General features: G+C 38.1%; 5 protein-coding genes across 5 annotated transcripts; 2 read left to right on the top strand and 3 right to left on the bottom strand.

Annotated features, from left to right (window-relative positions):
- Nucleotides 1-1,998: 1,998 nt before the first annotated feature.
- On the bottom strand, nt 1,999-4,809 carry LOC137746778 (uncharacterized). The gene is made up of 2 exons (XM_068486787.2): nt 4,183-4,809; nt 1,999-2,776 (listed from the first exon to the last, which is right to left on the bottom strand). Exons 1-2 carry the CDS (start codon nt 4,479-4,481, stop codon nt 2,305-2,307), a joined length of 771 nt encoding a protein of 256 aa, XP_068342888.2. The 5' UTR covers nt 4,482-4,809; the 3' UTR covers nt 1,999-2,304.
- A 1,711-nt stretch (nt 4,810-6,520) lies between these two features.
- LOC137742755 (tubulin-tyrosine ligase) lies at nt 6,521-11,555 on the top strand. Its single transcript, XM_068482701.2, has 15 exons — nt 6,521-6,919; nt 7,034-7,264; nt 7,355-7,479; nt 7,569-7,791; nt 7,981-8,106; nt 8,198-8,454; nt 8,713-8,820; nt 9,149-9,290; nt 9,394-9,559; nt 9,693-9,850; nt 10,064-10,387; nt 10,542-10,616; nt 10,727-10,796; nt 10,920-11,077; nt 11,232-11,555. The coding sequence occupies exons 1-15, from the start codon at nt 6,653-6,655 to the stop codon at nt 11,379-11,381; spliced, it is 2,580 nt and encodes an 859-aa protein (XP_068338802.2). The 5' UTR covers nt 6,521-6,652; the 3' UTR covers nt 11,382-11,555.
- Nucleotides 11,556-11,602: 47 nt separating this feature from the next.
- LOC137742763 (protein FIP1) lies at nt 11,603-14,957 on the bottom strand. The gene is made up of 13 exons (XM_068482713.2): nt 14,775-14,957; nt 14,465-14,661; nt 14,327-14,376; nt 13,944-14,010; nt 13,676-13,748; nt 13,379-13,434; nt 13,154-13,250; nt 12,883-12,967; nt 12,639-12,701; nt 12,413-12,472; nt 12,150-12,242; nt 11,981-12,043; nt 11,603-11,884 (listed from the first exon to the last, which is right to left on the bottom strand). The coding sequence occupies exons 1-13, from the start codon at nt 14,834-14,836 to the stop codon at nt 11,780-11,782; spliced, it is 1,071 nt and encodes a 356-aa protein (XP_068338814.2). The 5' UTR covers nt 14,837-14,957; the 3' UTR covers nt 11,603-11,779.
- A 2,371-nt stretch (nt 14,958-17,328) lies between these two features.
- LOC137707488 (uncharacterized) lies at nt 17,329-19,899 on the top strand. Its single transcript, XM_068446368.2, has 2 exons — nt 17,329-19,460; nt 19,558-19,899. Exon 1 carries the CDS (start codon nt 17,687-17,689, stop codon nt 19,328-19,330), a length of 1,644 nt encoding a protein of 547 aa, XP_068302469.2. The 5' UTR covers nt 17,329-17,686; the 3' UTR covers nt 19,331-19,460; nt 19,558-19,899.
- A 1,077-nt stretch (nt 19,900-20,976) lies between these two features.
- Nucleotides 20,977-23,857, bottom strand: LOC137718395 (thiol protease aleurain). The gene is made up of 8 exons (XM_068457937.2): nt 23,520-23,857; nt 23,298-23,419; nt 22,619-22,734; nt 22,297-22,370; nt 21,920-22,184; nt 21,681-21,812; nt 21,457-21,592; nt 20,977-21,346 (listed from the first exon to the last, which is right to left on the bottom strand). The coding sequence occupies exons 1-8, from the start codon at nt 23,711-23,713 to the stop codon at nt 21,309-21,311; spliced, it is 1,077 nt and encodes a 358-aa protein (XP_068314038.2). The 5' UTR covers nt 23,714-23,857; the 3' UTR covers nt 20,977-21,308.
- Between the last annotated feature and the right edge of the window lie 1,893 nt (nt 23,858-25,750).

Genomic DNA, 25,750 nt, shown 5'->3' with positions numbered 1-25,750 from the left:
GAATCTCAACACTTAGCGACCAGTCTGTTTCATGCATTTTCTGCGTTTTCCTCTGCTGCAGAAGAAGCTGCACAAAAATTAATTGAAGGATGTTAGTTGAAATTGCAGGAATTTGTAGTGTTTGAAATGAGTAATTTGTTGGAAAATTAGGGTCAATTGTTAAAATTTTCAATTCGAGGGTAATATTTGATGCTATGTTCTTAAGGCAAGAATTTGCCCGTCGAAGGTGCCTCAAGGTTTGTATTCGCAAATGTCCTCCATGACACAACTTGTTGGAAAATTAGGGTCAAATTGTTAAAATTTTCAATTCAAGGGTAGTATTTGATACTATGTTCTTAAGACAAAAAATTTTCCGTCGAAGAGCCTCAAGGTTTGTATTCAAAAATGTCCTCCACGATGCAGCGTTCTTTCTCTCTGTGGAAGTTGAAACAAAACCCACTATTCCATAAACAACAACCAACCAAGAAGTGCTTGATCACTATTAGGCATATGATACCGAATCTGGACTCATCTAATTATAAGACGGTGCATTTATCATCTTTAGTTAAAAGTTTGTTCAATGTTTTCATTTAAATTCATGATTTGTATTAAATAAGTTCATGCATATTTTTAAGTCATGGTTATGTATCACCATTAATAAGGGTAAACTATTCATGGAAGGTTGTTCCATGCCTAGCCAATTTCAAAATCTTACTCATGTATAGAAATTGATCATTCATAATTTAATAATTACTTTTAAACTTGGTTTAGTGAAGAGTATTTTCTTCCTATCATTAAACTCTTATCTTTTTGGTGAATTCCTTAGAGTGGCGAGTTGTTTATCTTTGAGCGTTTATTTGTAATTTCTTTTTTATCTCCATTATCCGGTGTCAGAACTAGAAATTTTGGAAAAGTTAGGGAGTTACCAGTTTGATTTGCTTTTATATTGGGGCATTGTGTCCTGTTAGGACAAAGGGGTTTTAGGGTTTTGTTTTAGGATTAGGCTTTTGTAACTCAGTTGGAGAAATTGTCTTGGCGAGATATAGTCTTTTCGTAATGTAGTCGTCTACAAGTGTTGTTTACTAATAGGATAGAGATTAGGATTCTTTTCTATTTTTAACTTGGTTCAAGTTTGCTTTCCTTTTTTTACTTTCCATTTTGATGTCTTGTAACTCAATTAGAGAAATTAAAGTGTAATGTTTCAATATGTTATATTGTTATCTAGCCGTCTTGACAAATTTTTATGAATAATACTTCCATCCCTATATAAGGCTCGAGATAAATTTAGGAGTCTTTGTGCGAGCCGTATGCAGTGAGAGTCGCACGTAGGGTAATGAGGGGGGTTCATGTCTATACGGGGAACGCACATATCCTTGAGAAATGCATATATTCCTTGCAAATATCATATTCTCACCGTATAAATTTTATGATCGGAATCATTCAGTTAATGATTGTATATATATGTTTGGAAATAAACGGTACGCGATCATGAAATATATACGATGAAGTTATTCACAAGGGATGAGATCAATTTTGTTACTCTTGTTTATTTTATATCAACAGAACTCGGAAGCTGCTATCATTTTTTCCCCTTCATTTTCCTATCCTTTGATCTATTAACAGTTTAAAAGGACAGTATTTGACTATATCACTATATCAGTTTAGAGAGAGAAATACCCATTCAAAGCGTCATTACCTTTCCAAATTATCACTGTATTATGAATAGAACCGCTCAGTGCATCTACACAAGCGACCTTTCCTTTTAAGAACATTGTGAATTGTTCCTCCACGATATTTCTGAATGTCAGTAACATCTCTTAGAATCTATGTCGTTCCTCGAGCATTTCATCAGTAGGATGATTATTTCCAAGTACCAATAACATCTCTGAAAATTGTTTCGTTCTTCAAGCATTTCGAGCATTCATCACTTTCGGCAACCTTTCTCCGTCTACGGGTGCCTAAGTATCAACCGTAAGCCTTTCCCAGGACGAGCATTGAATTGAACAACTAAATTGGATATAAGGAAAAGAAAAACCAACTTAGTCAATAAATTTGTTCGTCTATAAAAGATGGAAAACATTCCCAAATTCGGAAACAGAAACATAAAATTGATGCTTGCATGATACAAAATGACACATTCTCGTCATCACTTAACAACTAAATCCTATACGTAGCGAATACTTTAACTCTGATTCGATCTTCAAGATGCCCAACTACAGTGGAAAAACCCATGAGACCAAACTTAAACACAACCAACATTCTTCCAGAATCGTGCAAAAGGGATGGAAAGCTAAAATGTCAATGTAGATTGTCGTCCTCCCCGCTTCAAACTCGCATGCCAGTTATGTCAGGTGTTGCTGCAGCAATGCACTGCAGATCAGAAAGAGAGAATGATCGCCAAGGAGAACTCCATTGAGGAAGAGGTGGCGATGGTTCATTATCAGGTGATTGTCTACCGTGTGGAGGCAGAGGTGGAAGACAGGAAGAAGGTGATGGTGAAATGGAGTTGGATCCCTCCCCGTTGCTATAGCTAGGAGAGCTGCTCAAAGTCTCCCCAATAATAAACGATCCTCGACTAGGGTTAGCAGCTGGCCTCTTTGATATCACAACACTATTATTCGTCATAGAGTCATTGCAGTTTTTATCCTGAAAATAATTCTGGGCTAATAAATTCTTGCGCTTCTTTGTATAACGATTTTTTGGCTTTGCAAGTTCCTTGACAGAAGAAACAGACGAGACATCTGCTAGGCTTGTGAAGGACTTTGATTTACCACTATAAAACTTGGATATACCTCTCCTGAAATAAGAAAGAAGACATTATAAATATATCACAAATCAAAATGCATGAAACAAATAAGATAATATATGTAATTAAAGTTCTTGAGCTTGTCAATTGTACTTAATGATCTTCAAGATTCATCTAATCCTACCATAATGGCTAAATATTGCCACACAAACAAAATTTTATTCTCGCGTGAAGCAAAACAACGAAGCCACAAAAACTTGCACAAGGCATGGAAGCCTTGGAAGGAGTGTGAAGTGCCTCCCTTTCAAGGCGTTTTGACTTTTGAGCAATACTTTAACCACTAAGACATTTTTATGTCAATCGATCCCACCCTCCTGTTTGTTTCAGCCTAATTCGTTCAACCATTAAGACATTTTAAACCATTAGAGAAGTTTGAAACTTGAACTTATCAAGTTCCTAATAAGACAGAGTCAAGAACTCAATTTTCCTCTTTTATTAAAGACTGAACATCAATTCAGGCTTGTGTGTCAATAAACTTCAACAAAAGTAAAAAAAGATAACTACAAGCTTATCAGCTTACATGACAAAAAGGGGATAAGAACTATATTGTAATTGCATCGCCGCCATACCACGACACCCTCAAAAGTTTTTCTAAATGCTTTGCGGGTTGCTGAGAAGACCAGATAAGGTAGAAAAATAAATTTCAAACATGTTTCATCACCAGAGGATCGTAAAGACCAAAAGGAAGAAAACAATGAAGTGACAACAAACAAAAATCCAAATGAAAATTAGACATTGCCAACAACGTATCTTGACTGACTTCCCTTTTCAATGCTCAAACAAGAAGAGCATCCACAACGCTCAAACATTTAATATTCTTCTCATTTCCTCTAGTTTCACGAAACCAAACAAGCATACAAACAAATCCAAATTTTTGAGAAATGAGTGAGGCTTTAATCTTAATTTCTTAGAACAATATTTGGGAATCCACCCAGTTGTGATTAACAAATCCTAATCATGTCATAATCAGAACCGGTCATTTTATCGCCGTTCAGTCATAATTGCTTCTTTCCGTTCCTTCTTGTTTAGTTTGCATCTTTTGAAGATTCTGAAAATTACTGAATCATTAACAAACCCACATGCTAATAACTTTCAAGCTCTAATTTTTTTTTTCAACAAAAAGTAATAATATGCTCAAATAACAATCAAAGCATCAAACTTTATCTAAAATTACCAAACCCAATTCAATTAAATATAACACCAACCAATCTTAATCCAGATTATATCAAAGACCCAACTTGCTAATTCAGTAAAACCACAAAACCAACCAATCAAAATCCAAATTAAAACAAAACCCAACTTTCTAATTCACTAAAACTACAACTCCAACCAATCAAAATCCAGATCATTCAAATCAGAAGTTCAAAACCTATAAAGTAAGGTACCAAGTAACATACTTGACCGGCAAAACCTCCTCTAGCTGGTTCATGGTGTCCAACGGTCCTTTAAACGAGCTCTGCACCTCAGTCTCACCGGATTCCTCCCCCTCCGACGACCCATCAGACGAGTCGCTGTTCCTTCCAACTGAAGACGACGAGCTGCTGCAAGAGTCCTCCTGGTCAAGACGACGATCTTGAGCAAACCCTTTATTCTCGGACGAGTTGTAGATGGGGATGCAAGGCGCCCCATGGATGAACCTCGGCCGTCGGTTCATATTATGGCCGCCACCGCCGTTTCTCTGTAGAGCGATTGACATGATGTGGGCTGGGTCCTGGTTCAAAAGTTGAGAGATTTTGGATTAGAAGAAAAGAGTGCGAATTTTGGATAGATGGAAAACAGAGAGAGGGAAAATGTGCCTGAGATGGGATATTAACACTCAATTGAGTCATTAAATATACCAAAGGGGTGATCTAATGGGTGGAGATGAAATTCAGATTTGTATTCACATGACACGTTTTAAATTGATTTAATTGTTGATCAATTATACGATGATGATTAAATAAAAATTGAAATAATTTTGTGAGTCTTCTACCCTATTGACTAACAAAACCAGCTGATTCCATGAATGTTTATATTGAAAAAGTATTTATGCCAATATGCTATTGTTTGAGTAAATAGATAACCAAGAAGTAAAAAAGAGAATAAATGAGTGAGGGCGAACCTTATCCTGACATGAAAACAAAATATGGGAATATAGGGCGTGTGGGGAACAGAAAACTAAGTTATCTGGTTTCATACTTAATTATCCACTTTTTTAATCAAATTTTTTATTTTATTTTATATGAATTTGGGTGGTTGGGGTGATTTTGGGTGCGGTGGACAGAGGTAAATGGTCTGCTTTCCTGTTTGGATATCATTTCCATCATTTTTTATTTTATGCAGTCATGGTTAAGTCACGTCAATATTTTATATTGATTTTTTTATAGAAATAATAAGACAAAAAATAATAGAAATATAAAATATTTACATGATTTAACTGTGATCGCACAAATAAAAGGAGATAGAAAGAATACCCAAACAGAATGGCAGACAATCTGCCTCTATGGTGGACTCATGGTATGCTTTGTAGGGTTCCGAGGATGTACGAGGAAATTTGGTTCAATTTTTGTGTGTGAATAGGATGCGTGGAATGGTGGCTTGCACTGTGATTTTTGATAATCACGATTGGCACATGGGTTGATGTACATGCTTGTTTGCGGGTTTCACTAGAACATGGTTTCCCTTAATATCTACATTTCTTTTCTAATTTTCTCTTATAGGTGGACCCACTACAATATCATTTTTACTTGGCAACAAGTATCTCTAGCATAAAAAACTTACGTACATTGTCATTGTGAAGTTTTATGTTAATAACATAATCATATGTAAACATCACAATAGCTGTGCACACATGCTACATAAGTTGCTTTATTTATCGAAGGAAACTTGACAATCATGTGTGAATATTGCACTTATATATACTTCAGTGACATGCAAAAATCCATTGGTTATCACGTATAAAATACTTAATAAATTGTAATTCATGAATACTAATTGTCATACATAAGAGGACAATATTTAAAGCGAAACAGACACGTATAAGTCAATTCAAACGCACTTAAATTAAACCATTACAAGAATTAAACATCTAAAATTACTGAATAAATATATTTTTCGAGTAATTCATATATATTTAGATTTTGCATGGATGAGAAAAGTAGGTCATTGGACTAAAATGGAAGTTAATGATCCAAATTCTGTGCAACTATTTATTCTTTTGACAAAGCAACATGCACTAAAAATGAAGTTAAAATAAAAACATTAAAGTAATCGATCCATCCACCACCAAAGGGAGAAATCTTCAATACCTTTGGAACAAGAATGTTTGCAAAGGAAGGGGGGGAAGGTGCAATGCATGTCTCCATTGAATGTGGAGAATTTAGAGGACGGAAGAGACGATGGCACACCGATTTGACTTCCAAGTTTTGAACAAACTGCATAGATTTGGAAATATTTTTGCTCACCGTCTTTAACTAATGGTGATACTCATCATCTTATTTTTCATCATTAGATGACTTTGAATTTCAAGATTTGTCGAGTTGAGACAAAAATCTCAAAAATTAAACCTATCTGATGGTAATAAATGAAATAATGAGCATTACCACTGCTTAAGGATAATAAGAAAAAATACACCCAGTAAAATTTTCAAGAATAAGCCTTCTTGTAGTAAAGTGGGCCCAATATTGGACTCAACCAAAATAGCACAATACATGGCCCAATAAAAAACTCCAACAGTGGCCCAGTCAGAAAGCCCAAACCAATCTAAAATCTTCTGAAACTAGAATCTTCCTCTTCTTTCAAGCTCTCAGCCGCCATAAACAGCGAGAAACAGACTTCACAGCAGTGACACTGAAACCTCTTCCCTCTCAATCCAATCCCACAGTCGCAATGTCGAAAATCGAAACCTACGAGGACTTCGTCAAAGTTCACGGCCTGCTTCTGGCGGCCTCGGGACTACCGCAGTCCCTCCACCGCCAGCTCTTCCAGAAGCTTCTATCGGAGAGCTTCGACGGCGGGTCCCACTTCCAAATCGAGCCGACGGAAGACGGCCGCCAGCGGCGCCTTGTTTTGACCTCCGACTCCATGCCCGCACACTCCGATGTCTTCCTCGTCGACCACGCCTGGACTTTCCGCCTCTCCGACGCTTACAAACAGGTTCTGTAACTGTAACTGTAACTACCCTTATTTTCTTACACTCTGTTTGGCTGCCAAGAAATTTTTGACAAATAATGAAGATTTAATATTCTCGGGGTTTGTTTGGCTTCGCAGTTGAGGGAAGTTCCGGGATTGGCTGAGAGGATGGCGGCGATAATGTGCTTGGATACCGATTTGAATTCCGATTCGGACGAGAATCGGGAGAGCAATGGAAAACGCAGCGTTTTGGAGGTGCTGGAAAGTGAAATCGCTGAAGCCAGAGGGAATGTGAGGTGGCTGGAGCTTGAAGACCTTGACATGGACGATGAAACGCTGTCGTCTTTGGACTTAGCTGCCAAGTGCCCAGTATGTCATTTCTAAAACCCTACAAAACCCAATTAGTAGTATTTGGAAAATATATTTTTTATATATTAAAGTTTTATTTTTTACGTTTAGGATTTGCTTGCATTGTCTTTGTGTGGAAATAAGCTTGAGAGTGTGGAAGTAGTTGTTCAGGAAGTTACCAAATTCAAAAATCTGAAAGCTTTGTGGCTGGACAATAATCCAGCTGTACAAAATCGGTATGTACGTTTTTCGATGTATAGAATGTTGTTACTTTCTTGATTTAACTCAACATTTCGTTGCTGAGAGATATTGTTTTTTAATTTAGTGGCGATGAATTGGCGGATAAAGTTCTGCGGGAAATGCCGAGTCTTGAAATATATAACTCAAGATTTACCTCCAATTTTGGTGAGTGGGCAGTGGGGTTTTGTGGAGGAGTATACGACAAGGAAAATCCAGGCAGCATTGATCAGCCTGACAACGCGGTGCATCAAGTCACTGATCTTGATCTTTCGAATAGATGTATTCACAACATATTCAACAAGTTTCAGGTATTTTCTATATCTCCCAGTTTTTTCATTACCCATTACTGTTTTTGGTGAATAAATCGTGAATAAATCGATATTTATTTTGCCATGTAAATAGTAATGGACAATGCAGAATTTTTAGATTCAAAGAACATGCTTAAAGGATCAGTCAATCTAGCTGCATTCACCGATGTGGGTACTTTTTTTTTTCAGGCATTTTCACCTGCTCAACTTCCATGTCTTTCATACTTGAATCTTCGTGGAAATCCGTTAGATGAGACCTCAGCGGGTGACTTGTTACACTTACTCAGGAATTTTCCTTCCTTACAGTCTCTGGAGGTAATTCTTTTAGGGATCATTTTTTCTAGCATAGGGGTTCCTTCATTGACTATAAAATTTAGGATAATTAGAATGTAAACTTATTTTATAGGTGGATATTCCTGGTCCTCTTGGAGAAAGCGCTGTACAAATTCTTGAATCTCTTCCTAATGTTTCAGTGCTGAATGGTGTTAATGCATCAAAGGTACTGGAAACTGAAAAGGATGTAGTTGACTCAGCACTTCAACCTCGTCTTCCTGAGTGGTCTGCGGATGAGCCTCTTACTGATCGTGTTATAAGTGCAATGTGGCTGTACTTAATGACGTATCGACTTGCAGATGAGGAGAAGATAGATGAGACCTCTGTATGGTATGCTTCTCAATCCCAACGATAACTGTGATTCATACATTTGAATATATCCATGAACAAATCGGTAGATTATTAAAGTAGAAAAGCATAGTTATAGTGGACCACTGCATATTGCTGCACTTTGGTTCTGTTCGTCAGTATTTTGTTGTATCTTCTCGGTAATTGGGATCGCTACCTTCACACAAAATAAATAAATTGCATATAATAACCAATTGCCACATTTAACTGATGATGCTTTGCTTTGGAGGTTTTTTGCAGGTATGTGATGGATGAGCTTGGTTCAGCTTTGCGGCATAGCGATGAGCCAAATTTCAGAGTGGCTCCTTTTCTGTTCATGCCAGAGGGGACACTAGCATCTGCTGTGAGGTAGTAATTTTATCCTTTTCATTTGCTTTTCTGCTTTTGTTACCAATTCTCCTCATCTTCTGTACATGAACTCGGAATGCACTTTATAATGTACTGTGGAAATTTTATTCTTGTTGATTATGTGGCGAAATTGGAAATTAGAAAGGTAGATGCAGAAGCCTGGGTTCTTTGAAGTATGAATTAGTCGACTGTAATCCTTTTTGTCCTTTACAAAGGCCCATGGAAATGTTATACGCATAGTTTGTACTGATACATTTTTGCCTTTGATGTAATTTGTTTGAGAAACTACCACAGTAACTAACATTAATGTTGCTTATATTGATTTCAGCTTCACTATATTATGGCCAATCCAAAATGTTCAAAAAGGTTATGAGTGCACACGTGATTATCTTTTTGGTATTGGAGAAGAGAAACAACGTTCTGCTAGACTGACAGCTTGGTTTCATACACCAGAGAATTATTTCATTCGAGTATGGTTACCTGTTAAAACATTAAGATTTGGTTGTAGCTATACTCCATTTTTCTCAAATTGTTTGTTGAAATCATTATATGAATTCCCACTAATATTTGCAGGAGTATGAAAAGCACCGGATGAGCTTGAAATCAAAAAATTTACCCTTTCAGTCATCAGAGCCCTGTCCGGCAAGAAGCCTGCTTCGTAGTGAAACATCAGCTTTACGTGTGTACACTGATATACCTCAAGTAGAAGAACTTTTGACTCGTCCTGAGTTTGTAATCAGTACGCACTGCCATTCAGATTTGCATAACTTTGAGATTAAGTTTCCTTTTTGAACATTTTGAATATTTTATTTATGTTGCCATGATCTGATCTCTCCATCTCCCTCTGTGTGTGTTCTGGTTGGTGCTTATAGCCACTGATCTGAAGGATGCCGATATCATATGGACGGGTACACAGGTAGATGAGGATATGAAGAAGGCTACTGGAATAACACAAAATCAGTACGTAAATCAATTCCCTTTTGAGGCTTGTATTGTGATGAAACATCATTTGGCAGAGACTATTCAAAAGGTAAAAACAAATTCACATTGCAATCAAATTCTCGTGTTAGTTCTATTTTCAGTAATCCGCCTGTCTGTCATCAGCAGTTAACATATCTTAGTAATCTCCCTTCAGCATCATCCGCTTGCTTATTAAATTGTTTACCAAAGGTCAAGCACCATGATTTTTTCTTTACCCCCCTATATGAGGTTAATTACCTCCATCTTTTTCTCCTATGAACAGGCACATGGATCTCCTGAATGGCTGCAGCCTACCTATAATCTTGAAACACATCTATCTCAGCTTATTGGTGATTATTGTGTACGAAAGCGAGATGGACTTAACAATCTATGGATCTTAAAACCTTGGAATATGGCACGAACTATAGATACAACTGTCACTAGTAATATATCTGCTATTATCCGGCTCATGGAAACTGGACCAAAGATATGTCAGAAGTATATTGAGCATCCTGCTTTGTTCCAAGGGAGAAAGTTTGATATCCGCTACCTAGTTTTAGTTCGGAGTATGAACCCTCTGGAAATCTTTCTTGCGGACACTTTCTGGGTATGCACACTGTCTGTGTTGAGTAGATTCTATCTCATTGCCAATTATATGAATGTGATATTTATACCTTCTCTGGAGTTGATGTGAAGAACATCTCTTCAGGTCTTTGTCGTTCAGATTTCTTTTTGAACTAATATTTTAATCTCCATTTCAGGTTAGATTGGCGAACAACCAATATTCTTTAGACAAGCACAGTTTATTTGAATACGAGACTCACTTTACTGTGATGGTATGTTCCGAACACCATGCAATAGCATCAGGATTTTACTTTGGTTCTTTTAATTATTCGATAGACATATATGTTTATACACTCCGTAATCACATTTATATGGCTTCCAGAACTACCGCGGCACATTGAATCACAAGAACACATCGGAATTTGTGAGGGAATTTGAACAGGAGCACAAAGGTGTGAAACGTCCAGTTTGTTTTCATTTTCTTGATTTCACCCTCAAGAGAAAGGGTTTTCAGCTTTTTAGCACGCCAAGCATACTCGACTAAATTTTTACGTTTTTAATTGTGTTTGATGTAGTTAACTGGTTGGATATTCATTCGCGGGTGACAAAGATGATACGATCAGTTTTTGAGGCAGCTGCACAAGTACATCCAGAGATGCATAGTCCAACATCGAGGGCCATGTATGGGGTGGATGTCATGCTTGATGGTTCTTTCCAGCCAAAGTTACTGGAGGTTCGTATTGGAAGCAAACACACATTCTTTTCTGATTCTTGGATTTTAGTATCAAGTGTACAAAAGTTTTCGAAATCTAGGGCTGCAAAGCTCACTTTCCTGCTAACAAAAATATCACGTATGCGAACATAATGTAATTTGAACTGTTTTGTAGGTGACCTATTGTCCGGACTGCGGAAGGGCATGCAAATACGATATGAACGCTATAGTCGGAAACCAGGAATTAGTAAGAGCTTGCGACTTTTACAACTATGTTTTCGGTTGCCTCTTTTTGAACGAAACCACTCATGTTAACCCCCTTTAATTGAGCCATAGAGGACTAAATGCTCTTGTAATGAATCTAAAGGTTGTGCCGGCAGTTTTCGGTCATCAAGCCATGAGTTATTCCCTACCGTGTTGTATTACGGATGATCAAAATTTTCCTCATTTCCCGCTGGTTTGCTATGGATAATGGATTGTGTGGTGGTGACACTCGAAAGTAGTTTTGCGAGCCCGTCTCTCAGATGCAAACTTTTATCCGTTCAATTTTGCGTAAAATCGGCGATGATACATTTCATTCTTCGCAAGTGTTCTGTACATGTGTGATGCTTCATGTCTATTTCTCCGCCTAGATTTCCTCTTCCAAACTAAGGTTAATGAAATCATAGAGAATTACAACTACGGACATTGTCTATAAAAAGTGAAGAAGCAGAAGCTCAAAAGCTACTTGCTTGGTTCAGCTGACGATTGTGATTGACTTCTGAGCGTCGGAATCTTCTTTTGTAGTTCAAGATTGGAGATCCGCTCCGCCTCCAGCGCTCGTTCAAGCTTTAATTTCGCAAATTACAATATCTGTCAGCAGAAATTCTCACAGGGAAGAATACGGATGCCCCAACTACACTGACTAAGGTAGGACGATAATACCTTTGCTGCGCGGGTACTCCATTCTCCTAAAATGGCTCTCAATCTTTCATTTTCCTCTACGTACTGTTCGAGTATTACAATTACGGTTGGTTAGGAAACGAGAAAAAGTAAAGAAACAAAAAAAATTCTATAAAATATATTTCATAGTGACAACAATACGGTAGGAAACCTGATTGTTGGTGTTCCGGACTTGCTGGATTTCGGAATCCCTCTCAGCTATCAAAGACCGAGCCAGCCTGAGCTCAGACTGCAATTGATTCATCTGCAATGTACATACATCTCACAGTCACCTCCCAATGTCAATTATGCGATGTAGAAGAGGGCAGCAAATGAAACATTGAAAGGGTCCGTTCAGAAGATAGCTACATTAACGAGGTAATTGCATAACACTAACATTTTTTCATAAAGAATCAAGAGCAAACCAGCCATTACCTCAGCGGAAAGCGTCCGTAATTCCTGATCACGAGCTGCCAACAGATGGGCAAGGTCAACCTGCAAAGACAGACATCGGTAAGCATTGTTCTGACCATTTTCATATTCCACAAAGAATGAAACAAGATCAGTGCTTAAATTACATTGGCAGTTTTATGCCCACGTTTGAATCACTTCAAGAGTTTTGTATATCCTATAGAATACGAAACTAATAGTAACTAATTACCTGAGGTGTGCTACCATCATTAGTCCTTTCATATTGACTTAAGCATTCTTGTAACCGAAGGATCTGTGATAAACACATGTTTAGAATAAAACAAGATTGTTGATTTGAAGAAATTTAATATGCAGCATGGAACACCTATCTGTCCATGCTGCACTTCAGTACCAAAATCATTAGTCGAAAACCCCAAGGAGCGGCATGCAATATATTAAGTACAATAGTACACACAAATGTCAAGGTGAGATACCTCTTCACTCAAAAAATGAAGGTTTTCACGCTGATATTGCAACAGAGCCATTTGCTGATCAGAAAGTCGACCAGCATCATGATACCTGTCACAACACATAATGAGTGTTCTTCCATTAGGATGGATGAAATATAGCCGTTTAAGAGACATATCTTAGGTTATAAACTGTTAAAGTTCTTGACACACATTCTGGCGATTGATCTCTCTTCCATTTCTGTATATAAAATTACGAAGCAAGATCACCATAAAAAATAAAAAATTGTATGATTACCTCAAACCTTCTAAAGAACTCGAGGGTTGAAGAGGAGAATATAATGACTTTAAGACATCAGGCTGGGAGTTTAATGAGTTATACTGGTGAACATAACCTGAAAACACCAAGATTAGCAATAAAGATGCGAGACTACTACAATTTTAAGATTTCATGTTTACGCAGGTGTGCCTGTTAGAGCTCTACTTTGTGCTAGATATGAAAAAGATTCAGGATTAAGCTCACCAATATAGACACTCATAAAGGATGCGGCACATATTGCTTCAATTACCATAATAGTCCTGCAGATTATGAGTAAAAAAGGTCTGTCACAGGCTAATTCATAAACTAGTTTTCGTATTAATTTTATCCAACCAAAATTATACACAACATCTTGAGCTAGCCCATATTATGGTCACCTTAATAATGTTGTCCAGATTATGTATGCGGAAAAGGGAAAAGAAACTATAAAAGAGATAACAGCTACAGATCCTGAATGAGGAATTGATTATGCTCGGCATCATAACGTGGTAATTCTTATACCTCAATATTGCTGGGAGAGTAAGGAAACTGATGTGGGGTTTCCAGACCATGACAAGTAACAATGCAGCAGTTCCTAACATTTAATCAAGATACCAGAAACTGAATTATAATAATAATAATAATGATGATGATAACAGTACTTTTGAGGGAAATTGTAACTGCAGACTCATAGGAAAGAAGCGTGGTCTTTGTAACGATAAAAAATGGAAGCCACCACATTTCAAACGAAAAGAAGAAAAACAGACAACTCAAATACAAATCCACATACCATATGAAGTAGCTGCAAAAGGTAGGCGAACAATATGCTTCAACTTCTGGCTGAAACTATAATAACCCTACAAAACAATTTGCATCTCATTGTTCAAAAATCCCGTAAGTTGCCACTTACGAAACAACATGATTTCACCGGATCAAGTACGAAAAACCGGGTATACAAGATCTGGATTTCATTGCCGTATCGTTTTATTAAGTTCATCATTCGATCACTCCCTCTCTACCTATGCAATTCTGAAATGTTGGTGGCAATTTTGCACCAACATAACAAAAATTATAGTTCAAAGGATTTATTAGCTACTGGAAAATTTGCATCTGTGCATAATGTGGGTCCCACCCATCTTGGATAAACGAGATCCAAGTAAACTATAAGGTTACCTGCAATCGAATTTTCTGAACCTGGTACACCAGATACTGTTGAAAAATGCCTGAAAAAAGTTATAGATTAAATTTTGATCCGAAAACAGGAAAATTTTCTGAATTTGAAGAATGCCCAGATCAAAGAATCACAAATACCTGTGACTATCAGAAGAAGCACGTTGCAGCTGCAGAGCACTTGGGGAATCAAATATTCTATGGCCTGGAATATCCACGGAGCCGCGACGGCCACGGAGGCGTAGCCGGCGAGTATGATCAAGTAGAAAACGCTTCCGAAGAGGCTTCTCGACTTCCGGTGGCCGAACAGCGGAGCCTCGTGCATGATATCCAAAAACCTGAAAGGTGGAGACGCAATCAACGGCGGGGTTTTTGGAATCGGGCGGCGGAAAACGATGGCATTGGCAAATTATGTGTGGGAATTGGAGGGAGATTGAGGAGGAAGACTTACAGTGCGTTGTCCTCCGGCGATGTTGACGGCAGTGAAGCGTGCCTTTCTCTCTCTGTCGACATTTTTAGACACGGATTTTGAGTTCTGTGTATTTGCGAATTGGGATCTCTGCTTCCAAGTTTCAGAGGAGTTCAGTCTCAGACTCCCTCAGAGCTTGCTCGTTAATATTTGATATTTTTTCTGGAAGTTTTCCCCTTTTATGCATTTATCCTTTAACAAACAAAATTTACACTTGTTTTCCCCAAAAAAAAAAAAACAAAAAAAAATAATAATTATAAAATTTACACTTAACCACCCAAAATTCGATTTCTTTTTTTCGAATTCTGTGTAGTTTTTCATCCATAATTTCCTTAAATGTGAGTACGTTAAATGCACGATTATTCTTTTCTAAATTTATACATTTTAATGTATATTGAATTTGAAACGTCCTAGGTGTATGAGATATCATAACAACATGGAACACCCGAACAATATTTTTACTCCAGGGCTGCAGTGAGTAGATCGAGAGGTGGTTCCGTCCCTTTCTATAGAAAGTTGAGAAAAATGATTCACAAAAAAAAAAAAATAATAAAATAAAATAAAACATCTTAAACATTTTAGCGATAGGTACTTACAAATAGATGTGAATATCCTCGAAAATGGATTCTCGTGCAAATCAAAATAATAACTCTAATTTTCAAGGCAGTCATGTGTTTAGATTTGATTGAACTGTGGATCGAAATTGGGCGAATGTGTCATATACACCTAATCGATTTTAAACTAGGTGGATATTTGTTTGGCCAACTACCTTGGTTGTGAAGGAACAATAATAAAAGAGTTTAGGGTAAATTACATTTTACCACTTTAGGTTTATGGTCGATTTCAATTCCTTACATATTTAAAATATTTCAATTTCATACCTCAAGTACTATTTTATTTCAATATAATACATCTGTTACATTTTTCATTCATTGATCCGTTAAGAGCTGACGTGGCTACCACATTTTAATTTAATTTTTAATTAAAATAAAACTTGCATCTTCTCAAAATAAAATTTAAAAAAAAAAAAAAAAAAAAACCCCAAAAACCTATCCCTTCCCCGCAACCCCACCACCACCACCACCACGCATCTCCTCCACTCTCTTCACCTCCCTTGACCCCAAAACCCAGCCCATTTGAGCTACTCCACATTGTCTCTTCCCTTATCTCTCTGGCTTTTCAATTTTAGAAAATCCATTCCAGAAATCAGAGGGCAATGGAATCAAAAACAAAAACCGACAAAAGTGCAAGAAACCTAGAAGAAAGAATACTCCTTATGGGACTTCAAGATTGGAAAACCCATCTCCTCCACTATCTTTTTCTTCCGTGGCCGCGAAGAGGTGATACAGTCCAAATCTCTAGGCCCTTAATCAACCTGCAAGTAACACAGAGGATAGAGAGGAAGAGAGAAGGAAGACGAAGGAGTGGAGCTCCAATATTTTTTTACATTCAAAGCATGAGCTTATATATAAGTTTCCACTAAAACAAATTGCCAGTTGGCAATAACTAATCACTCCCTAATACTTATATTTAGTCTGCTATTACATCACTAATTGTGATCGAGATACGGGATCATAACAAGAGGCCCGTCTAGAATTTGACTTTCCACGACAAAGTTGACAGCGAGGAAGAAGGTTTTGTCGATGGGGATCCAGGTCGAAGATTCGAGACCAAAATGTGGCGACAGCGGTGAGGCGGTGGGTTTGCTGCAATTTAAAAGATTTTTGGTGCCCATTTTCGTTGGAAACCATGGCTGATTTGGCGAGCCACATCCAAAACTACAAGGTCCGATTCTTCCCCGAGTCCCTTTCTCCCTATTTCATTCCAGAAAACCCCTCTACCTTTTTTTCCCTCTTTTTGTTCTAGAACACCCCTACCCTTTTTCCTTTGCAATTCCACACCCCCCCCCCCCCCCCCCCCCCCCGCGCCCCCGTAGCCCAACCACAAAACCTACTGCCAAAGTCTCAGACCATCTCCACCTCCCTCCCATTGAGGCAAGACCATCTCCTTTGACAGTTGACGATGACTCCTGGTCCTCGGGGATGGAGACGTCAGTGGGCGAGGATGGAAGAGTAAGGGGTTGGGTTTTGCGTTTTCAGTTTTATTTTATTTTATATATATATATATATATATATTTTTTTTAGAAGATTCAGGTTTTTTTTAAATTAATTTTCTTTTTTGCCACGTAGAATAAATTAATGTGTCAGCCACGTCAACTCTTAACGGATCAATGGATGGAAAATGTAACAGATGTATTATATTAAAATAAAATAATACTTGATGTATGAAATTGAAATGTTTTAAAAATGTTGTAAGGAATTAAAATCAATCTTAAATCTGAGAAGGTAAAATGTAATTTACCCAAGAGTTTATGAGTCATTTGTGCAATTTTCCTGCTAATTAATATTATTTCTTTAAACATCAAAATATTGGGCTTTGTATTGGGCCCAAAAAAAGCCCAAGTATTCAGATGTGGCAATCTTATGTTGACGGGCCGGTGACATAATCTCCAACTCAAAGCCAACACTGCGTCTCTGATAAACCCTAAGGCAGTGACCTGACAACTTCAGAAAGAAATGAACCAATTTCCAGGCTTTCATCTTCTTCCTCCATTTCTGGTTGCTGGGTTTTCCTCCATTTCTTCGTTTTCGTATCTCTCCGATTAATCCCACCGCGAAACGCCCTAAAACCCCGATGAAGCTCCGGTTTGGTGAGCTGACATTTCTGGGTTTTTCTCCATATCCATTAGGACCCACGATCCGAATCCCAAACCCCATACGACTTCCGGGCGACCCGCGAGAAAATCCGGTCAATCAACCCGAACCCAGAACAGGATTTTCATTGAAAACATCTATGAGAGCAGTGCTGAGCCTAGGGATGGGCCGGCGGTGCAGATGACCGTCCTGTTCTTCAAAGCCCGTCCGACCTTCTGGGTTCGAGCCTCCAAGATCGCCTTTTCCCATTTTCACAACCTCGCCCAATGTGGAGCTCGGCCGCGCCCGCTTCACGACTTTGAGGTAACGTCAAACCCAGAGGCTTGGTTTGTGAAAGTTGTTTGCACTCTGTTTCTTCGCTCGCATTCACTGGATTTGGTTTATCTTAGTAAGAACCTTTCACCTTCGACTGCTTTCGAGGTTATTAAAAGGTTGAACAATCCGATATTGGGGTTGAAATTCTTTGAGCTCAGTAGGGTTAGTTTGAGTGTTAATCATAGTGTATGGACTTACAATTTTCTTTTGAGGTCTCTGTGTCAAATGGGGCTTCAAGATTCTGCTAAATTGGTGTTTGATTACATGAGGAGTGACGGGCATACACCCGATGATTCGGCTGTGGAACTCTTGGTGTCGTCGTATGCTCAGATGGGCAAGTTGGATAATGCTGAGAAGTTTCTTGATGAGGTTCATTGTGATGAGATTAGATTGACGCCTTTCGTATACAATAACTTGTTCAATGTGTTGGTTAAACAGAATAAAGCGAATGAGGCTGTTTACTTGTTTAGAAAGCATATGTGGTCACATTGTCGCCCGGATAGCTGGACTTTCAATATTCTAATTCGAGGTCTATGCAGAGTTGGGGAAGTTGATAAGGCGTTTGAGTTGTTCAGTGATATGGGGAGTTTTGGTTGCTACCCCGATATAGTTACGTATAATACACTAATTACTGGACTTTGTAGGACTAACAAGGTAGATAGGGGATGTCAATTACTCAAAGAGGTTCAATCAAGAATCGAACTTTCACCCGATGTTATAACTTTCACGTCAGTCATATCAGGATATTGCAAGTTGGGTAAGATGGAGGAGGCCTCAGTTCTTTTTGATGAGATGATTAATGCCGGAGTTAGACCAACTTCTGTTACTTTCAATGCAATGATTGATGGATTTGGTAAGACTGGCAACATGGGTTCTGCACTTGCTATGCATCAGAAAATGCTCTTTCATGGTTATCGATCAGATGTTTTTACCTTCACTTCCCTAATTGATGGCCATTGTCGAGCTGGGCAACTGAGTCAGGGATTAAAGCTTTGGCAGGAGATGAATGGGAAAAATGTGTCTCCAAGTGCGTATACTTTCTCTGTCCTTATTAATGCTTTGTGCAAGGAGAGTAGACTACATGAAGCACGTGATTTTCTGAGGCAATTAAAGTGGAGTAATGTGGTTCCAAAACCTTTTATATACAATCCTTTGATAGATGGATTCTGTAAGGCTGGCAATGTTGATGAGGCAAACGCCATTGTGGCCGAGATGGAAGAGAAGAGATGCAGCCCTGATAAAGTGACGTTTACCATTCTCATACTCGGGAATTGTATGAAAGGGAGAATGTCTGAGGCAATTAGCAATTTTAAAAAGATGTTGGCAATTGGTTGTGCCCCGGACAACATCACCGTAAATGCTTTGACATCTTGCCTCATGAAGGCTGGGATGCCTAATGAAGCCCATCACATAAAGCAAATTGCATACAAGGACCTCAATTCGGGCATGTCACCTTCAGGAAGAACTGATCATATGAAAGCAAATGCACAAATTCCAGTGGCTGTTTGATTGAAGCTCTATCACAAAACTGGAGTTGGAGTACAGCTTCCAGTGGTTGGAGGAGGTCCTTCCCACGCAACAGTGCATCAGGCACCAAATGGAGCATGCTCAGTTTGTGACACAAATGGGTCGAAAACCAGTAAGTACTTTGCACGTTTTCATTTTGAGTTGAGAGCCAAGACTGTATATTTACCTTGCCATACAAAGTTTGCTCAAATGATATAATTCCTCAATAGGCTGGCCTTGCACTCTCGACATGGTTATACTTGTTCGTGTTCTGGCGATTCAGCCACTAAGCATCTAGTAACATGGCAAGGGAAAGGGAGTTGGGAGGGAGCAATTGCAGAACTTCATAAACTTAGCAAATCGCTTCGAATCAAATAGGTTTTGTGCATACTTGTTCATATTAATCACTTCATAAGCGATTTGCTCGTAATCTTTATACGTTGCTGGCTTACCATGATTTGTCAAAGTTATAAATATCATTGCCACAATGTTTGCTTTACTGTGTTACAGAGAAATTGCTGTGTATGAATTCCATTCCATTTCATGGATGATAATATTTTTACAGAAACATATACGGTTAGTTGGCCAAATTACACTTTTGGTCCCCGTAGTTGGAACAATTTCCACTTTAGTCATTTAGTTTGTTTACCTCAATTTTAGTCCCAATCGCTAACCTCGTTCAAATTGAAGATGGAAAGTTTGACGTTTCGGCACGTGCATGTCTTGTGTGCAACCACTTTACGAAATTGCGGTGATGGTTTCAAAGAAACCCAACTCAATGCAACTCTCCAATTCTTGAAAACCCAATTAGTTTCCGATGAAATCTGAAAGTTAAAACCGAAGAACCCTTGCAGAAATCTCTGACCATACTTAGCTTCGAAACGTTGTCGTCGGGTCGGCCGCAGCGAGCCAACAATGATGCTCGTACCAAACACACATCAGAAGAGATCGAATTGGAAGTGGTTGAGAGCTTGAAAGTTGCGGCAAAAGTGAGGAAGGCTTACAGTACGAGAATGCCGACGATCATGCCGAGAGATTGCTTGAGGAGCGAGAGATTGCTTGGGAAGAGGGAAGGTTTTTTTTCTTTCCATTTAATATTTTTAGTTTTTTCAATGTTTCAGTACTTAATTAAATAAAAGTTCTAAAGTCCTTTTATGAAAGGATAAACATGTCATTAACATTTTAGAAAAAAACAAGTATAAGGACAATTAGGTGGATTTAGCAAACCTCTATGAGCATTCTCGGCCCTTAAAATGGATAGATAATCATGATTTGCCATCAATTGTCGTCTTTTATAAAAAATAAAATAAAATTTTTCGTCCCTTCAAAATTTTACCTTGTTGCCATGTTTATTCTCATGAAATGAGTATTGGAATTATCCGTTTCTTGACTTCCATACGTTTGATAGGACATTGTTGTTGGAATTATCCCAATATCTAACTTCCTTGTAATCTAAAACAACTCAGTACTACGATCTGATGATATTCCTCTTCTTTTAGAGTGAAAGGTCTTTAAGTTTGAATCTCATAGATTGCAAATTCGATACCAAATTAGGTTGCCTATTATGTGACTTAACCAAACTTTTCCTCTCCCTTATGTAAAAATATCAATGTACTAAAAAAAAAACACAGTGACTTAATACCTGAAGATTCAAAAAGACAAGATCAACAAGTGAGGGCTCATCAATCTCATATCTTTTTTTTTTTTCTTTTCGCATCTCGATTTATGACTTCCTCCAAGTAAATGTGCAACTTTAATTTAAACAAAAGGACCTTTCGTTGCTTATATTACATAGGCCATAAATAATAGTCTTTGTATCTTTTTTGTGCATCAAGGCAGAAACATTAGTCACCACTAAATAACGACCGAACTTCACCTTCAAGCTGGAAACCATAGTACAACAGAACATATACCAGTCCGAAACAACGATGAATTTCATATTACATATCCACAACCACGGCCACCGTTTCTTTCGACAGACTTACGCGACAACCGGGTACGATGCACATGTTGCAACACCTGCAATACAGATCATTGAAATCAATAAGAAGATATACCTCAGTTTCCAGCCAAAAACATATCCCACATTTATTAGGTTAGCAACCCGAAAAGTAAACCGAAAAACTTACCACACATGTTCTTCCCATACTCCATCTTGAAGTAGCCATTGTCGCCCCAGCTTTCTCCCCAAGAGTTCTTGATGAGCCAGTACGGGACGCCGCCTTCAACTCCGTACCCAACTGCAAGAACAGCATGGTTCACATCCTGCAAACATAATACGAGATTAGGATAACGTTTTGGTTAATTTGAAAAGACAAATAGATTAAGACTAAATCAAAAGTTTAATACTCACCATGGGGCCGGTACCGCATGTGTCACTGGTGTAAACTCCCGACTTGTAAAATCGGAAACCATTGATGACCTGAAACGCCACACTGACTGGCCGCACAAATGCAACAGCATGCTTCAATTCTTCTTCAGCACCCTGCATAATTTTGCACATAACAATTACAAGCTGCCCCTTGAAATTTAAAGCATTTCAATTATCAAAAAGTGCTTATAAGCTCTGCTTTTCAGTCCCGTTAAGCTTACCAGGGTGATATTGACAGAGTCGACGACTTGGACACCAATATTTTCTGCCGAGTATTTGCAAACACCGTCGACTCCAACATACGGATAAGCAGCCTCGGTGTCAAGACCGCCATTGTACTTGATGTACTCAAATGCTTGAGATGGCAACCCACCACTGCAGCCGTTATTGTTGAAAGCGCCAGCGCAATCCACAAGCTGCTGCTCCGATAGGGAGATTTGCTTTCCGAATGCCTGCACATACGCAGCCTCGAGAGCTCCAGTGGTGCTGCATCAGCCATATGTTAGTGTTAAACATTCGAAATACACAATAATTAGTATGCCTTAATTTACAATTTGCATTCGGCAATCATCGAAAATACTCAAGCTAGGAAATAAACCTGAATGTCCAGCAAGATCCACAGTGACCTTGATCTTTAACTGGAGTCACTATGCCTTCTTCTTTCCAGTTTTTCTGTACATACACACAAAGGAACAGTCGATATTAACTTCAAAGCGGTAGATCTAGCTAGCTACGCGTTTATTAGTAACTGATCATAATTGATGTAATTAATGTGCCGATTTACTGCATAATAGGGGTTTCTCTTACATTTTCCATTGTCTTAATATAAAGTTGCGAAAAATATTGATTTAGCGTCACTCAATCTCTATTTCATTAGAAATATCATGCATTTAAATCTAATGAACGAAAAACCTATTTACCGATTCAGGAAGAACGGCATCAGTGAGCTTGTGGTTGCCCTTTGTGGTGGCAGAGCAGTTCTGAGCAGCTCCCAACCTGTGCCTTGTGAACTCTTCCCAGCTCCAATCAGCAAACCCTTTAATATATCAATCAATTTAACCCTAGTTAGTAAATTCACCTATTAATGTGCACACTACTTGAGTTTTTTTGGTAGTGCTTTTAAAATGACTGAAAGCGTTTTTGGTGAAAATGTTTTCGGAGCTAAACTTTTAGAAAAAACGCAAGTGAATACTGAAAAAGCAAAGTACTTTTTTGGAAGGACATTGGAACCCAAAAATATTTTCTGCAAAAGTACTTGACTACAACAAAAAGAAAAGTGAGTTGTTATTGGGAAATTACATGGAATGATATTTACTTATCTCAACTGCTAAACTAATCAAAATCAAATAAACACTAACGACATGTCAATTACATATCACATCTACAATTGAAATTAGTAAATTGATTATTTCGGCCAATTTCCCGTCTTTTTTCTCTAAATTTCAACCAGATACTGTTCAATTATTTATTTATTTTTTCAACCAGATACAACAATAACTCAGTTATAATCCAACGCAGAAACAAAATTAATATCTTTTTTATTTAAAAAAAATAAAAACAGAGAGCAGACAGAGAAGGAAATGAAAAAGGTTGACTTACGATTGAGAGCAAGAGTGTAAGGCAAGCCCTTCTTATTCGTAGATCGAATCAGCTTCTTATTCTCCGAGAAAATCGCATACCGCAGCTTCATCTCCTCCGCGCTCTCGTACTTCTTCCCGTACCTGATCATTCCCAAAAACCAAAGAAAAACAAAGTCAGTTAATCGGACGGTGGTGATCTCTGATCAGGAACGAACTACTCCGCGTGGGGCCGGCCAACCACCTGTGAGCGAAGCGGGCGAAGGAGAGGACGTGGCGGCAGCTGCCGAGGACTTGGACGACTTGCTCCTCCATGTCACGGAGGGAGTCGGACACCAATCGGATTGGGTTGGACTCATCGAAGCTCGATGCTGCCGCGACGCAGCTGATCGCCGCTAGGACCAAGGCGGCGGACAAGAATAGCGTCAGCCGAGCCATGTTTTTGGTGATGTGTCGGAGGAGAAGATCGACGGAGATTCTGCTGATTGAATATATGGTGAAGGAGGAGGCCACTCCAGTGCTCTGGAATCCACTGATTGGGCTTCTTATTAAACAACCATAACCAACCAGCAGTTGCCACGTTGCTGTAACGCTTACGTACCTCTTCCAATTTTATACGTATTTTTTTGCCGTAATTTACTTTGGGTTTTACTTTTCAGGGTTAGGGTTCCGTTATCGATGACGTACGGCGTGACCTCAAAAGCTTTTTGAGCCGTTTAACATTTTGTAAGTTTGTATTGTACAGCATTTTCCGTCCATAAACAATCGTTTTGCAACTATTTTCCAAAAAAAAAAAAACAATCGTTTTGCAACTTATTTTTTGATATATGAATTGCTGATGTCTTCTAACAAAGTAAATTCTAAAGGTGTTCAATATCCAGTTAAGTCTATCTTTTTTTTGGTCTATGGGAATTTTTATAACAAAGTCCGAAAGAACAAATTACAAAGATTCCACAGATGAAAGCGAGAAATAAAACAGCCCCAATTGCTTGAGTGATTAGCATATTGGATTGGGTTTCTAACTTTCAAAACCAACACAATTGGATCAAATGAACTCTAGTTCGAAAATATGTCCCATATATTATACAACCAAAACACGTGTTAATTTTCATCTAATTAAAATGTGTGATCAATATTATATTTGATTTAATTGTTTGATATTTCATTCTTTTTTGTTGTTTGAATCAACTATTTTATCCAACTCAATCATTAGGTGGATCGGTTCAAATTATACATTCGTATAAGTTATAAGATTGAATCAGATACAATTCAATGTACGTAAGATCGAATTTGAATTGATTAAATTTTATTGGTTTCGAATCATGAACACCCCTATAGTAGAGACTCAATGATCATGAGAAAACTATGTCATACCTTGTTATCCCTAACACTATATGAACTGAATGTATTCATTTGAAGATGTTTCAGTTTGTGGTGATGGCTTTGCCAAGCTACTCACTCTGATCTCAATAATTGAACCAGTTATTTTCTTTTGTTTTATTTTTTGTCATTGCTGGACTCAACCACCATCACCATTTGTCACCTTCAAAGAAAAATCCCTCGAATAGTAGAATGCACTGTTTATTTATTTATTCAACGACGGAAAATGTTGCATATAAATTGGAAAAAAAAAAAAACAGAAGATAGAAAGAGACATGGAACAAGACTATGAAAATGATGTTCAACAAAACAAACCAAGAAAAGATGGGTACTAAAAAACGGCATAAATATCTTGAAATAAGCTTAAATGGATGACAACAATAGAATTGGTCCCATTAGGAAACCGATATCTAAGATTCCAAGAAAAAAAAATCTACTTGTATGGTTGGTGATGAATGATAAGTAAAATGTTAATTAGTCTTAAAAGATACCCTTTGGTAAAATGGAGCAATTCGAACAAGGGAAAGTGGCTAGGCCCAAGCGATATACAGATAATATCGAGGGAGGGGAGCAACTTAATACTACGATATAGTGATTCATTTTTACTTGTAAGTGAGAAGTCTTAGGTTCGATTCTCGCCAAAAACGAATTTGAACTACATTATTATGGCTAGCCCTTTGTGAGGCTTAGTCCACTGTCCATTGTGAGACTTGGTCTCAACATTTCTAAACATTCCAAGAAATTACCCAACCTATTGAAAATGTAACATTCGTTTTAGTTTTAAAAAAAAAAGGACCAGTTGATGGCTTTGCCACGGTAGTCCACCCTTCCGTGAGCCGGGAAGACTCAGATAAGTATTTAAGCCTCCCCTGGACACCATTCGTTAAACCCCTATTCAAAATTTGTTAAGTTAACTCAATAGAAGGTCATGAAACCATAGCCTTCACCAACTAACAATTGCCACCACCCCTATCAGGCTATCACCTGCAAACCCAACGCAAAACTATCAACTCGACCCTACAACTCAACCTGTAAATATCGAAAAGAAGGTCATAGAGGTTGCTAAAATAGTATAGACTACCAAGATGTAGCCAC

This window comes from Pyrus communis, chromosome 15 (genome assembly GCF_041283825.1).
Source record: "Pyrus communis isolate YQ-2024b chromosome 15, ASM4128382v1, whole genome shotgun sequence".
Taxonomy (NCBI): Eukaryota; Viridiplantae; Streptophyta; class Magnoliopsida; order Rosales; family Rosaceae; genus Pyrus; species Pyrus communis.
Note: the sequence above shows the minus strand (reverse complement) of the source record. Positions and strands in the feature narration are given on the sequence as shown.

Excerpts from the sequence above, each read along its gene's own strand:
- LOC137742763 (XM_068482713.2), bottom strand. The coding sequence starts at position 14,836 with ATGTCGACAGAGAGAGAAAGGCACGCTTCACTGCCGTCAACATCGCCG. Across the intron at positions 14,011-14,326 it reads TTCAGAAAATTCGATTGCAG|GGTTATTATAGTTTCAGCCA; the intron begins GTAACCTTATAG and ends ATTGTTTTGTAG. Across the intron at positions 13,749-13,943 it reads TTTTGCAGCTACTTCATATG|GAACTGCTGCATTGTTACTT; the intron begins GTATGTGGATTT and ends ATTAAATGTTAG.
- LOC137746778 (XM_068486787.2), bottom strand. The coding sequence starts at position 4,481 with ATGTCAATCGCTCTACAGAGAAACGGCGGTGGCGGCCATAATATGAAC. Across the intron at positions 2,777-4,182 it reads GAGGAGGTTTTGCCGGTCAA|GAGAGGTATATCCAAGTTTT; the intron begins GTATGTTACTTG and ends TTCTTATTTCAG.
- LOC137707488 (XM_068446368.2), top strand. The coding sequence starts at position 17,687 with ATGACCGTCCTGTTCTTCAAAGCCCGTCCGACCTTCTGGGTTCGAGCC.
- LOC137718395 (XM_068457937.2), bottom strand. The coding sequence starts at position 23,713 with ATGGCTCGGCTGACGCTATTCTTGTCCGCCGCCTTGGTCCTAGCGGCG. Across the intron at positions 22,371-22,618 it reads ATGCCGTTCTTCCTGAATCG|AAAAACTGGAAAGAAGAAGG; the intron begins GTAAATAGGTTT and ends GTGTATGTACAG. Across the intron at positions 21,593-21,680 it reads CATGCGGTACCGGCCCCATG|GATGTGAACCATGCTGTTCT; the intron begins GTGAGTATTAAA and ends TTATGTTTGCAG.
- LOC137742755 (XM_068482701.2), top strand. The coding sequence starts at position 6,653 with ATGTCGAAAATCGAAACCTACGAGGACTTCGTCAAAGTTCACGGCCTG. Across the intron at positions 6,920-7,033 it reads TCTCCGACGCTTACAAACAG|TTGAGGGAAGTTCCGGGATT; the intron begins GTTCTGTAACTG and ends TTGGCTTCGCAG. Across the intron at positions 7,265-7,354 it reads ACTTAGCTGCCAAGTGCCCA|GATTTGCTTGCATTGTCTTT; the intron begins GTATGTCATTTC and ends TTTTACGTTTAG.